Genomic DNA, 15345 nt, shown 5'->3' on the forward strand with positions numbered 1-15345 from the left:
ACAGAGGAAAAAGAGAGAGAGGAAGAAAGAGGAACACATTTAATAAATCCTTTGTCCCCACAACATATTTAAAAATGAACAATATTCCAGAGTCTGCTGTGTCTGTTTTGTCCACCAGGGTTCGGGTCAATTCCAATTTAAATTTAAATTCCAATGTAAAATTGAATTCAGTCATGAAGTGGAGAATTTACGTTGAATTCACTTACAATTACAACAATATTCAAGTTATAGAATTTGACTGTTTAAATTGTAATTCAATTGAAATTGTAAAACAAATATTTGTTTGAATTTAATATTTATACATTTCACAGTTAATGCACTTAGTATAAACATTTACTGCAGGATTTGTTAAAAAATTATTTCAACTTGGATTTCTATATGTCCAGTTTAGCTAGGCTGTCTGAACAGTGACATGATCAGCCTAACAGCCTGAGGGAATTTAATTGGAATTTGGATTTTATTTTTTTTGAATAACCTAACATTGGAATTTAGAGGGATTGAATTCCCTCAGAATTCAAAGACTGACCTGGAATTTTAATTGAATGAAATCAAATTTACAGGGAGAGGGAATTTAATTATATAGAATGTAAATTGTTGAATTAACCCCAACCCTGCTGTCCACCTCATCTGAGATTAGATGTTTGTTAGACAATGATAGGTATGACAATTATTATTGAAATAATTATTTTATGTATGCTCTCTGTATGGCTATCTTTGTGAAAAATGTGTAAAGCTCATCGTGTCTCACTCTTACTCTTTCTTTGAATGCTAAACATTTGGGCAACACCTTCAGGTATTATGCATTATAATGCTGGTATAATGCATTGTAAGACTTGTCATAAGCACATATTACCCCCATATTATCATCATTATCTCATCATGATCCTGACTAAATTAAAAAGCCATTTGGAAGCAGTTAAAAATGTGCCACATAGAGAAACATAACTTATTATGAGTATTACAATAACACATTATAAAGGCTCACACATGCTCATTACATTTTAATCATTTAGAGACTTACAGAAGTGAGTGCAAACATATTCATACTGGTCCCCCGTGGGAATCAGACCCACAACACTGACATTTGCAAGCGCCATGCTCTACCAACTGAGCCACACGTGACCAGTTATATACAGTGCATTCGGAAATTATTCAGACTTTTTCCACATTTTGTTATGTTACAGCCTTATTCTCAACTGGATTAAATAAAAACATTTCCTCATCAATCTACACACAATACCCCATAATGACAAAGCGAAAACAGAAATACCTTATTTACATAAGTATTCAGACCCTTTGCTAGGAGACTCGAAATTGAGCTCAGCTGCTTCCATTGATCATCCTTGAGATGTTTCTACAACTTGATTGGAGTCCTCCTGTGGTAAATTCAATTGATTGGACATGATTTGGAAAGGCACACACCTGTCTATATAAGGTCCCACAGTTGATAGTGCATGTCAGAGCAAAAACCAAGCCATGAGGTCAAAGGAATTGTCCGTAGAGCTCCGAGACAGGATTGTGTCAAAGCACAGATCTGGGGAAGGGTACCAAAAAATGTCTGCAGCATTGAAGGTCCCCAAGAACACAGTGGCCTCCATCATTCTTAAATGGAAGAAGTTTGAACCACCAAGACTCTTCCTAGAGCTGGCCGCCCGGCCAAACTGAGCAATCGGGGGAGAAAGGCCTTGGTCAGGGAGGTGACCAAGAACCCGATGGTCACTCTGACAGAGCTCCAGAGTTCCTCTGTGGCGATGAGAGAACCTTCCAGAAGGACAACCATCTCTGCAGCACTCCACCAATCAGGCCTTTATGGTAGAGTGGTCACTCTTCAGTAGAAGGCACATGACAGCCCGCTTGGAAAGGCACCTAAAGGACTCTGACCATGAGAAACAATATTCTCTGGTCTGATGAAACCAAGATTGAACTCTTTGGCCTGAATGCAAAGCGTCACGTCTGGAGGAAACCTGGCACCATCCCTACGGTAAAGCATGGTGGTGGCAGCATCATGCTGTAGGGATGTTTTTCAGCAGCAGGGTCTGGCAGACTAGTCAGGATCGGGGGAAAGAGGAACGGAGCAAAGTACAGAGAGATCCTTGATGAAAACCTGCTCCTGAGCGCTCTGGACCTCAGACTGGGGCGAAGGTTCACTTTCCAACAGGACAATGACCCTAAGCACACAGCCAAGACAATGCAGGAGTGGCTTCAGGAAAAGTCTCTGAATGTCCTTGAGTGGCCCAGCCAGAGCCCGGACTTGAACCCAATAGAACATCTCTGAAGAGACCTGAAAATCCAACCTGACAGAGCTTAAGAGGATCTGCAGAGAAGAATGGGAGAAACTCACAAAAAAAGGTGTGCCAAGTAGCGTTAAAATCCAAGAAGACTCGAGGCTGTAATCGCTGCCAAAGGTGCTTCAACAAAGTACTGAGTAAAGGGTCAGAACACTTATTTAAATGTGATATCAGTTTTTCATTTTAATAAATTAGCAAACATTTCTAAAAACCTGTTTTTGCTTTGTCATTATGGGGTATTGTGTGTAGATTGATGAGGGACACATTTTTTAAATTCATTTTAGAATAAGTCTAATGTAACAACATTTTGAAAAACTCAAGGGTTCTGAATACTTTCCCAATACACTGTATATACACAAGGGACCAGACTTATCACATGTAATAGCATTATATCTGCAGGCTTTAGGCCTAAGTGAAGTGTTACCATAAGGGGTTCTCAAAAACCCACCGGGGATGTTGTAGATCTGGCGACGGCCATCATGCTGGATCCGACTGCTGCCACCGCCACCACTTGTGCCGCCACCTCCTCCTCCGCAGCGCTGCTTCCCCGTCATCCCCAGCAGGCCGCTGGCCACGGAGAGCTGGGAGGCCTGGGCGAAGTTGGAGAGGACACCCCTCGCCGAGCTGGAGAGACCCCGCTGCATGGAGGCCTGAGGCTGGGGAGCCTGAGGGAGCAGAGGGTGAGAGAGCGGTGGAGGAAATCAGTGACCTCCAGATACGTTGGTCCAGTCAAAACGGTTTTGGTAACAATGATTTAAAACATCATATGATACTGGGCCAGAGTACGATCTACAAATGCTGCAAACTATGGACTACACCCCAGATTTAAATGGGGCCTATAGGATGGTTGATTGAGGCATATAGCTGGATCTACGCAACAGATTGGGGTGGGCCAAGGACTAATCTCAGTATACATTTTTTAAACTACTTTTGACGTCTGATAACAGCCAACAAATTAAGGTTTGTCACTAAGGTTTCTTAGTGTAGGCCCGTTACCTGACGCAGGGCGTGATGTCGGATCATGGTCTCGGCCTTGCTGACGTTGGGAACAGTCGGTGCCGTGCTGGGGGAGAGGGCTGCCTGCTGCTGGAGCCTTTGCTCAATCTCCTGTTAAACACGAGGAGAGCGGGAGAGATAAGGGTTGAGACAATGAACAACGGATGGGAAGAAAAGGTTGGGACAGGAAGAGGGATGGAAACAGACAAGAAATTCAAGTACAAAAGGACATTCGCACACACACACACGCTCCTGTAAAAAAGCTTTTAACAGTCGGAGCATGTCAGTGGTCAAGTGGAAAAAGTCAATTGGTTCACTCCGACAGCTCAGGGCCCTAGAACATAATGAGGTCACACCCTCTGACAGCTGTCAAAAGAGGTCAGCCGCAAAATGTACTTATCGTTAATCACACATAGTTTGTAACATTCCTGCATACTAGTATATTTGACCTAACCCCGTTGTAAAGCCTGTTGTGCATCTCTTTAATCCATGCTTTATTAAACAGCTGACCTGCTCCTGCTGCAGGGCCTTGACGAATGCGTTCTTCAGCCTATTGGTGTGCTCCGCCTTCAGGGCCTTCTTCTGATTGGACGTCATGCACTGCTCGCAGAGGATACGCCCACCCTTCTCCTGCTTCCAGTGGGGGGTGAAGTCGATCCTGCACTGGGCGCAGAAGAAGGGCTCCATGTGTGACAGCGCCCCCCGCAGCTTACCTGATGAGAGAGGCAGGAGAGAGGCAGTTATTACAGGTTTTGGCTCTTAAATCAACATATTTGAGGGGTCAGTTTAAAGTTACTGTCCAGTGTTTCCATATTTCTATGAAATATTACCTAGAATTAATTACAATATGAGCAAATAGTTTCCCTTCAAATTTGTTTAATGAAGTATGTTAAAAAGCAGCTTTTATGTGTTGGAATGGTGTGGACATACACCAAAAGCAGAATGGTGTGGGCATATACCGGTCATTAAAAATATTCATGCGAGTAGACCCGGTGATTAACCAGCTAATCCTTAGGAGGATGACATCATCCTCTGAGGAAATAGCAAGCATTTTTTAAACAGTCTATTTGAGATACAAGTCTGAGGTGGGGGGTTTTGAAGTGTTGTTTTCCATCAATTTATGCTTTGCCCACAAATATGAGTATATGATGAGTTAACATTATTTGGGTATGAGTTAACAGAATATTAACTTTTAAAAGTTAGATTTTCACTGGACAGTTACTTTAAGCACGTTGAGGCGCAGAATCACTAATCTTGATCATATAATGAGAAGTTATTTGGGATGCAGTGTGATTTGTAGCGGTGCCTGTCCAGTGGCTCACCCTGGCTGTCGATGACGCTCTGCACCACCTCCTCCAGGCCCACCATGTAGATGAACTCGCTGTTGGCCGCCGACGGCAGGAAGTGCAGGAGTGGGGCCGGTGGCTTGGGCGGCGGGATCTCCAGCAGGGTCTTTTCCAGCTGTTTGCGCAAGGCCAGCTTGGCTGCCGCCTGGCTGCTGGCCTGGTCCGCCAGGGAACTCACGCCGGAGCTGCTGCCACCACCTGTGCCGCTCGACATGGTGGAAGGGCTGACAGCGCCCATCCCACTGCTGCCCATCCCCACGCCGGCCACGCCACCAGCCACCTGCATGTGGGCCAGGTTCATGTAGATTGCAGAGGAGCCCGAACGCTGGGACGCCACCACCTGCTGGCTGGTGGCCTGTGGTGCGTTCAACGCACAAGGGAAAAGGGGCACAGTGGAAAAACCGTGAGACAAGTTGAAGTGATTGCTATTATTCATACGGAAGGGTCCTCTGGATGGTCTTTATGACTTTTAAACATGCTCAATGAATGTAGTGGTATAAGGAATATGGTGGAAACTTCCTCCAGCCATGCTTGCACTGATCCAATGCTTTTAAATGCATGAAGGGGAGTGACCGAGTGGATACTCGTGGGTGAAGGGTAGAGAATCGGAATGCAACCAGAGTTTGCTGAAACGTGGAGAGCAGAGGGTTGGCACCATACCTGCTGGTAGCTGACGTTACTCATGCTGCCCGTGCTAGAGCGGTTCATGCCAGACTTGGAGGGCATTCTCTGGCCCTGCAGCTGGGACGGGTTGGGGGCGATGACCCTCTGTGACATCATCATCGGGGGCAGGGAGGCGTTAGCCCCCGACCTGATGACTGTGTGACCCTGTGGAGGGAGAAGAGGAAAGGTTAGAGGAAATCAAAAGAGAAGAAGGGATGCATTATTATATGCCCAGCAGGGATGGAGGAGGAAGAGGGACAGAAAAAGGTGAGAAAGTGATAAAGAGAAGAGATGGTTAATAAAAATGGGGAGAACCATGAGAGGGTAACAATTAAAAATTTGGACACAATTTAATTAATTCCGCAAATAAATTGACCAGGAATCCCCATTTGCTACACTGAGTGTGCCATTGAAATATAGGGAGCCAGTCAGCCACAAATGTAATGCTTCTATTTCTGGGTATATGTTGTACCGTTTGTAGTCACTAGAGGGAAATAGATACATACGTGGCCTTATCGTCACAGTTCAGACAGTCAATGTGAACAGCTTACATAAAAAGCTGACCTGACCAACCTATGTCCAATTCAAGGGATCATGGCTCAAAGCACTGTCTTCCATATATAGATGTAAGATATCAACCTAACCAGGAACCATATGCTTTCCAAAACACAAACATGATCCAAAGAGTAGTGAAATAGATTTGCCTAAGCATGCACACCCAATTAGCATACAGTATAGATCCTATAGCGCTGGTATGTAATGCATTACAAGACATTCCAACTGAAGGAGCAATAATGCTCATGGAGCTGTGGATAGCAGGTTTGACTCAGACCAGGGGTGCAGGTTGAGTTCCAGTCAGGCTACTGCCAAAATCACTGCAATACACACAGACCGACACACACACACACACCTGTGCAGTGCGGAGGTTCTGGGGATCCGGGGTGTGCATGCCAGGGCGGACCGGCAGCTTTCCCATCCCCTGTGAACTGTGGATGGGGGACGGCTGCACCGAAGAGGTGGTATTCTGGACCACAGGTACCTGGATTGGTTGTAATAGAATAGTACAATAGAATAGAGAACATTATACAGATGATACACAACAATTGGTGCAATGTATATAAGTTATGATACAATATATAAATAGTAGGGTCAGGTCTGGCAGAAGAATGTGGCACACACAAGAACACACACACACTCTCTCTTTCAAACAGAGACACAGATCGCACACAATAACGTCACTGATACACTATAACAGATCTCTGCTATTTTACTCCTGCTCTGACATTGAGCTGTTTAGTCTGTGTGTCAGCACAGTCTCATTACTACCTCAAACAGGGGCCTTAGGTAACACTGCTACATGCTGGGCCATTCACATTTACCGTATTTTCCGCACTATAAGGCGCACCGGAGTATAAGCCGCAGCAGCTAAATTGAATGATATTGAATGATGTGTACATATATAAGCCGCACTGGACTATAAGCCGCAGGTGTTTTAATGTTTAATTACCATATGTAAGGGTTGGTGCACAGAGGGGATTGTCGGGAAAGAGACAAACTGTCTCGCTCTCGTAATGTCTGTCTGTCTTGCTCTCGTTCTGTCTCTCGTTCTGTCTCTCGTACCACTCTCGGTTCCACTTTTACTTTTGCGCGCTACCTGTCTCACTCTTTTCCGGCCTCCAGCTTTTCCTGCTGGAGCCCGCCGCTTAAAGGTGGGGGGCGCGGACCGGTCATAGAGCCCATAGAGTTAAAGTTGGTGGACTGTAACCTGTAAAATCCATAGATTTAGGAGGTCTTCTAGTGGCCATTAGCTGTAAAAATCCATAGATTAGCCGCACCGTTATATAAGCCGCAGGATCGAAAAATGGGAAAAAAGGCGCGGCTTATAGTCCGAAAATTACGGTACACTGTGAGTAGAGGTTGTACTAGTATCAGGCTGTTTAGGTGGCTATACAGTCAAGCAAGAGTGACATTAGCCTGTATTTTGTGGGATACAATAGCCATTATAATATTTGATGCCGATTTGAGTGAGAATTCATCCCGGATTTAGATTTTTGTTACCAGTTGATTATCCAATGTAAAGTGAGGTAGTTGGCTAAGGAATTCAAACACCAGTATATTGTCACATACTAGGGTGCTGGGTCTCATTTGACATTTTCTATAACGATATTTCAATCTCTGAATTGGAAATGAAATATGGAATGGTAATGGTGTCAACGCTGATACTAACCTTCTGCACGACGTTCTCCTTCTGGATCTGGCTCTGCCGAAGCTTCTTGAGCAGCACCAGACGGGCCTCCTCCAGACGCAGCTCTTCCCGCAGAGCCTTGATCATCTGCTGCCGCTCTTCGCCATTCTTCCCCTAGAACGCATACGTTACACACTCACACGTTTATGGATAGGACAGTGAAGGGCTGACAGGAAAAATTGGAGGAGTGTGAGTATGAAGGGCAGTTGGTCAGATTTGAACCCACACCGACTATGGTCTACTTGAGTGCCAGGGTCAGCGGCTCTAACCGCTAGACCACACAGGCCAAGTGGTGACAACGTACCTTGAAGATCTCCAGGTTGGCCTGGTGCAGCCTCTCCCCGGGGTAGGGCGTCCCCCTGGGACTGGATGCCTCGTTGTCCGACAGGATGATCACGTCTGGGGACGGAGTGTGTCGCTCACGGTCCACATCGCTGGATATGGGAGAGAACGGGATCAGAGATGAATGACGACTAACAGAGGATGAATGGTGTACTCTGTCTAGCACTACATCCACATCTTCTGAACAACTCATTTCAATCCGCAATTGTCCATCCATCACCTGTCCTACGTCCATTCTAAATCATGATTCTTACCCTCTTCTGGCGCTGAAGTCCACTGGTTCGTCCACCATGTTCTCCTTGCCATTCTTACTGGGGCCTCCATGGCCCCCCAGCCTCCCCAGGCTCCCGTTAATCTTCTCCTCGTAGGCCGCCGCTGCGCCCGCCAGCATACTCTGGTGGTGGTGGCTCCCCCCCGGCCCCCCTTTGCTGCCGTCCAGGGACCCGGCCGCCACCGCCGCCGCCCCTTCCAACGCGGCCAGGTCCTTGCGCTTGAGCAAGGCCAGCATCTTGAGGCGCTCCATAGCCTCGTGGCCCTCCATCTTGAGGCGCTTGGCCAGGGCTTCTTCACGCTCCTCGGACGTCTCCAGGCCCCGCTTGAGCAAGTTCAGCCTCAGCACCTCCTCAGACATCCGCTCCATCCTGGAAACAAAGGAAGGGAGGAACGTGATGTTCAATTCAATGTAATTTAATTCAATTCAACAAGATATTTTAAAGCATTTCACAGATACAGTGGGGAAAAAAAGTATTTAGTCAGCCACCAATTGTGCATGTTCTCCCACTTAAAAAGATGAGAGGCCTGTAATTTTCATCATAGGTACACATCAACTATGACAGACAAATTGAGAATTTTCTTCCCAGAAAATCACATTGTAGAATTTTTTATGAAGTTATTTGCAAATTATGGTGGAAAATAAGTATTTGGTCACCTACAAACAAGCAAGATTTCTGGCTCTCACAGACCTGTAACTTCTTCTTTAAGAGGCTCCTCTGTCCTCCACACGTTACCTGTATTAATGGCACCTGTTTGAACTTATCAGTATAAAAGACACCTGTCCACAACCTCAAACAGTCACACTCCTAACTCCACTATGGCCAAGACCAAAGAGCTGTCAAAGGACACCAGAAACAAAATTGTAGACCTGCACCAGGTTGGGAAGACTGAATCTGCAATATGTAAGCAGCTTGGTTTGAAGAAATCAACAGTGGGAGCAATTATTAGGAAATGGAAGACATACAAGACCACTGATAATCTCCCTCGATCTGGGGCTCCACGCAAGATCTCACCCCGTGGGGTCAAAATGATCACAAGAACGGTGAGCAAAAATCCCAGAACCACACGGGGGGACCTAGTGAATGACCTGCAGAGAGCTGGGACCAAAGTAACAAAGCCTACCATCAGTAACACATTACGCCGCCAGGGACTCAAATCCTGCAGTGCAAGACGTGTCCCCCTGCTTAAGCCAGTACATGTCCAGGCCCGTCTGAAGTTTGCTAGAGTGCATTTGGATGATCCAGAAGAGGATTGGGAGAATGTCATATGGTCAGATGAAACCAAAATAGCACTTTTTGGTAAAAACTCAACTTGTCGTGTTTGGAGGACAAAGAATGCTGAGTTGCATCCAAAGAACACCATACCTACTGTGAAGCATGGGGGTGGAAACATCATGCTTTGGGGCTGTTTTTCTGCAAAGGGACCAGGACGACTGATCCGTGTAAAGGAAAGAATGAATGGGGCCATGTATCGTGAGATTTTGAGTGAAAACCTCCTTCCATCATCAGCAAGGGCATTGAAGATGAAACGTGGCTGGGTCTTTCAGCATGACAATGATCCCAAACACACCGCCCGGGCAACGAAGGAGTGGCTTCGTAAGAAGCATTTCAAGGTCCTGGAGTGGCCTAGCCAGTCTCCAGATCTCAACCCCATAGAAAATCTTTGGAGGGAGTTGAAAGTCCGTGTTGCCCAGCGACAGCCCCAAAACATCACTGCTCTAGAGGAGATCTGCATGGAGGAATGGGCCAAAATACCAGCAACAGTGTGTGAAAACCTTGTGAAAACTTACAGAAAACATTTGACCTGTGTCATTGCCAACAAAGGGTATATAACAAAATATTGAGAAACTTTTGTTATTGACCAAATACTTATTTTCCACCATAATTTGCAAATAAATTCATTAAAAATCCTACAATGTGATTTTCTGGAAAAAAAATTATTCTCATTTTGTCTGTCATAGTTGACGTGTACCTATGATGAAAATTACAGGCCTCTCTCATCTTTTTAAGTGGGAGAACTTGCACAATTGGTGGCTGACTAAATACTTTTTTTCCCCACTGTACTTATGAACCATGTTTGAGAGTGAGCCTATGTGAAGATAACACATCTAAACGAACAGTCTTGAAAATAGGGGCTTTATTGTTCTTTCCATGTGCGTGCGTGCGTGTAAAAATGAGAGCGTGGGATTGCTCGTTTCCTGACCGCCCACTGACTAACTACCCAATCAGGTGACTCCCTGACAGCATCGAATTAACTAATTACACAAGCATTACATTTAGATGATACCAGTCATATTCACCGCTTGATAGCACTAATATTCACCCCTTAAAGTCAACATGGTTATTAACAAAAAAAAAGGGATGTTTGAGTCTTTCAAAATAGTATATATATATATATATATATATATACAGTGGGGAGAACAAGTATTTGATACACTGCCGATTTTGCAGGTTTTCCTACTTACAAAGCATGTAGAGGTCTGTAATTTTTATCATAGGTACACTTCAACTGTGAGAGACGGAATCTAAAACAAAAATCCAGAAAATCACATTGTATGATTTTTAAGTAATTCATTTGCATTTTATTGCATGACATAAGTATTTGATCACCTACCATCCAGTAAGAATTTTGGCTCTCACAGACCTGTTAGTTTTTCTTTAAGAAGCCCTCCTGTTCTCCACTCATTACCTGTATTAACTGCACCTGTTTGAACTCGTTACCTGTATAAAAGACACCTGTCCACACACTCAATCAAACAGACTCCAACCTCTCCACAATGGCCAAGACCAGAGAGCTGTGTAAGGACATCATGGATAAAATTGTAGACCTGCTCAAGGCTGGGATGGGCTACAGGACAATAGGTAAGCAGCTTGGTGAGAAGGCAACAACTGTTGGGACCACAGTCTCAAAGAAAACCATTAGTAACATAATACGCCGTCATGGATTAAAACCCTGCAGCGCACGCAAGGTCCCCCTGCTCAAGCCAGCGCATGTCCAGGCCCGTCTGAAGTTTGCCAATGACCATCTGGATGATCCAGAGGAGGAATGGGAGAAGGTCATGTGGTCTGATGAGACAAAAATATAGCTTTTTGGTCTAAACTCCACTCGCCGTGTTTGGAGGAAGAAGAAGGATGAGTACAACCCCAAGAACACCATCCCAACCATGAAGCATGGAGGTGGAAAAATAATTATTTGGGGATGCTTTTCTGCAAAGGGGACAGGACGACTGCACCGTATTGAGGGGAGGATGGATGGGGCCATGTATCGCGAGATCTTGGCCAACAACCTCCTTCCCTCAGTAAGAGCATTGAAGATTTGTCGTGGCTGGGTCTTCCAGCATGACAATGACCTAAAACACACAGCCAGGGCAACTACGGAGTGGCTTCGTAAGAAGCATCTCAAGGTCCTGGAGTGGCCTAGCCAGTCTACAGACCTGAACCCAATAGAAAATCTTTGGAGGGAGCTGAAAGTCCGTATTGCCCAGCGACAGCCCCGAAACCTGAAGGATCTGGAGAAGGTCTGTATGGAGGACTGGGCCAAAATCCCTGCTGCAGTGTGTGCAAACCTGGTCAAGTCCTACAGGAAACATATGATCTCTGTAATTGCAAACAAAGGTTTCTGTACCAAATATTAAGTTCTGCTTTTCTGATGTATCAAATACTTATGTCAAGCAATAAAATGCAAATTAATTACTTAAAAATCATAAAATGTGATTTTCTGGATTTTTGTTTTAGATTCCGTCTCTCACAGTTGAAGTGTACCTATGATAAGAATTACAGACCTCTACATGCTTTGTAAGTAGGAAAACCTGCAAAATCGGCAGTGTATCAAATACTTGTTCTCCCCACTGTATATATATACACAGTGGGGAGAACAAGTAATTGATACACTGCCGAGGTTTTCCCACTTACAAAGCATGTAGAGGTCTGTAATTTTTTATCATAGGTACACTTCAACTGTGAGAGACGGAATCTAAAACAAAAATCCAAAAAATCACATTGTATGATTTTTAAGTAATTAATTTGCATTTTATTGCATGACATACAGTGGGGAAAAAAAGTATTTAGTCAGCCACCAATTGTGCAAGTTCTCCCACTTAAAAAGATGAGAGGCCTGTAATTTTCATCATAGGTACACGTCAACTATGACAGACAAAATGAGAAAAAAAAATCCTGAAATTCACATTGTAGGATTTTTTATGAATTTATTTGCTAATTATGGTGGAAAATAAGTATTTGGTCAATAACAAAAGTTTCTCAATACTTTGTTATATACCCTTTGTTGGCAATGACACAGGTCAAATGTTTTCTGTAAGTCTTCACAAGGTTTTCACACACTGTTGCTGGTATTTTGGCCCATTCCTCCATGCAGATCTCCTCTAGAGCAGTGATGTTTTGGGGCTGTCGCTGGGCAACACGGACTTTCAACTCCCGCCAAAGATTTTCTATGGCATTGAGATCTGGAGACTGGCTAAGCCACTCCAGGACCTTGAAATGCTTCTTACGAAGCCACTCCTTTGTTGCCCGGGCGGTGTGTTTGGGATCATTGTCATGCTGAAAGACCCAGCCACGTTTCATCTTCAATGCCCTTGCTGATGGAAGGAGGTTTTCACTCAAAATCTCACGATACATGGCCCCATTCATTCTTTCCTTTACACGGATCAGTCGTCCTGGTCCCTTTGCAGAAAAACAGCCCCAAAGCATGATGTTTCCACCCCCATGCTTCACAGTAGGTATGGTGTTCTTTGGATGCAACTCGGCATTCTTTGTCCTCCAAACACGACGAGTTGAGTTTTTACCAAAAAGTTATCTTTTGGTTTCATCTGACCATATGACATTCTCCCAATCCTCTTCTGGATCATCCAAATGCACTCTAGCAAACTTCAGACGGGGCCTGGACATGTACTGGCTTAAGCAGGGGGACACGTCTTGCACTGCAGGATTTGAGTCCCTGGCGGCGTAGTGTGTTACTGATGGTAGGCTTTGTTACTTTGGTCCCAGCTCTCTGCAGGTCATTCACTAGGTCCCCCCGTGTGGTTCTGGGATTTTTGCTCACTGTTCTTGTGATCATTTTGACCCCACGGGGTGAGATCTTGCGTGGAGCCCCAGATCGAGGGAGATTATCAGTGGTCTTGTATGTCTTCCATTTCCTAATAATTGCTCCCAAGAGTTGATTTCTTCAAACCAAGCTGCTTACCTATTGCAGATTCAGTCTTCCCAGCCTGGTGCAGGTCTACAATTTTGTTTCTGGTGTCCTTTGACAGCTCTTTGGTCTTGGCCATAGTGGAGTTTGGAGTGTGACTGTTTGAGGTTGTGGACAGGTGTCTTTTATACTGATAACAAGTTCAAACAGGTGCCATTAATACAGGTAACGAGTGGAGGACAGAGGAGCCTCTTAAAGAAGAAGTTACAGGTCTGTGAGAGCCAGAAATCTTGCTTGTTTGTAGGTGACCAAATACTTATTTTCCAACATAATTTGCAAATAAATTCATTAAAAATCCTACAATGTGATTTTCTGGATTTTTTTTCCTCAATTTGTCTGTCATAGTTGACGTGTACCTATGATGAAAATTACAGGCCTCTCTCATCTTTTTAAGTGGGAGAACTTGCACAATTGGTGGCTGACTAAATACTTTTTTTCCCCACTGTAAGTATTTGATACATCAGAAAAGCAGAACTTAATATTTGGTACAGAAAACTTTGTTTGCAATTACATAGATCATACGTTTCCTGTAGGTCTTGACCAGGTTTGCACACACTGCAGCAGGGATTTTGGCCCACTCCTCCATATAGACCTTCTCCAGATCCTTCAGGTTTCGGGGCTGTCGCTGGGCAATACGGACTTTCAGCTCCCTCCAAAGATTTTCTATTGGGTTCAGGTCTGGAGACTGGCTAGGCCACTCCAGGACCTTGTGTGTTTCGGGTCGTTGTAATGCTGGAAGACCCAGCCACGACCAAAATTCAATGCTCTTACTGAGGGAAGGAGGTTGTTGGCCAAGATCTTGCGATACATGGCCCCATCCATCCTCCCCTCAATACGGTCCTGTCCCCTTTGCAGAAAAGCATCCCCAAAGAATGATGTTTCCACCTCCATGCTTCACGGTTGGGATGGTGTTCTTGGGGTTGTACTCATCCTTCTTCTTCCTCCAAACACGGCGAGTGGAGTTTAGACCAAAAAGCTCTATTTTTGTCTCATCAGACCACATGACCTTCTCCCATTCCTCCTCTGGATCATCCAGATGGTCATTGGCAAACTTCAGACGGGACATGCGCTGGCTTGAGCAGGGGGATCTTGCGTGCGCTGCAGGATTTTAATCCATGACGGCGTAGTGTGTTACTAATGGTTTTCTTTGAGACTGTGGTCCCAGCTCTCTTCAGGTCATTGACCAGGTCCTGCCGTGTAGTTCTGGGCTGATCCCTCACCTTCCTCATGATCACTGATGCCCCACGAGGTGAGATCTTGCATGGAGCCCCAGACCGAGGGTGACTGACAGTCATCTTGAACTTCTTCCATTTTGTAATAATTGCGTCAACAGTTGTTGCCTTCTCACCAAGCTGCTTGCCTATTGTCCTGTAGCCCATCCCAGCCTTGTGCAGGTCTACAATTTTTATCCCTGATGTCCTTACACAGCTCTCTGGTTTTGGCCATTGTGGAGAGGTTGGAGTCTGTTTGATTGAGTGTGTGGACAGGTGTCTTTCATACAGGTAACGAGTTCAAACAGGTGCAGTTAATACAGGTAATGAGTGGAGAACAGGAGGGCTTCTTAAAGAAAAACTAACAGGTCTGTGAGAGCCGGAATTCTTACTGGTTGGTAGGTGATCAAATACTTATGTCATGCAATAAAATGCAAATGAATTACTTAAAAATCATACAATGTGATTTTCTGGATTTTTTGTTTTAGATTCCGTCTCTCACAGTTGAAGTGTACCTATGATAAAAATTACAGACCTCTACATGCTTTGTAAGTAGGGAAACCTGCAAAATCGGCAGTGTATCAAATACTTGTTCTCCCCACTGTGTGTATATGTGTATATATATATATATATATGTACATATATACATATATACACACACACACACACACACAGTGAGGGAAAAAAGTATTTGATCCCCTGCTGATTTTGTACGTTTGCCCACTGACAAAGAAATGATCAGTCTATAATTTTAATGGTAGGTTTATTTGAACAGTGAG

The 15345-nt window shown here is 44.6% G+C and overlaps 1 protein-coding gene across 2 annotated transcripts in view; it reads right to left on the bottom strand.

Moving 5' to 3' along the window:
* Window positions 1-15345, bottom strand: part of LOC123491397 (transcriptional repressor p66-beta-like) — a 54318-nt gene that overhangs the window by 4997 nt on the left and 33976 nt on the right. Inside the window, exons 2-10 of one of the 2 annotated variants that reach the window (XM_045221980.1) lie at window positions 8135-8521; window positions 7843-7972; window positions 7521-7652; window positions 6204-6332; window positions 5291-5458; window positions 4607-4985; window positions 3795-3997; window positions 3285-3395; window positions 2737-2953 (exon numbers count right to left, since the gene is read on the bottom strand). In XM_045221980.1, coding sequence (XP_045077915.1) covers window positions 2737-2953; window positions 3285-3395; window positions 3795-3997; window positions 4607-4985; window positions 5291-5458; window positions 6204-6332; window positions 7521-7652; window positions 7843-7972; window positions 8135-8520 — 1855 coding nt within the window. In that variant the 5' untranslated portion in view covers window position 8521. Of the gene's footprint in view, window positions 1-2712; window positions 2954-3284; window positions 3396-3794; window positions 3998-4606; window positions 4986-5290; window positions 5459-6203; window positions 6333-7520; window positions 7653-7842; window positions 7973-8134; window positions 8522-15345 lie in introns of both variants that reach the window. The other variant, XM_045221979.1, reaches the window with a different exon arrangement.

Source organism: Coregonus clupeaformis, chromosome 8 (assembly GCF_020615455.1).
Source record: "Coregonus clupeaformis isolate EN_2021a chromosome 8, ASM2061545v1, whole genome shotgun sequence".
Classification (NCBI taxonomy): domain Eukaryota; kingdom Metazoa; phylum Chordata; class Actinopteri; order Salmoniformes; family Salmonidae; genus Coregonus; species Coregonus clupeaformis.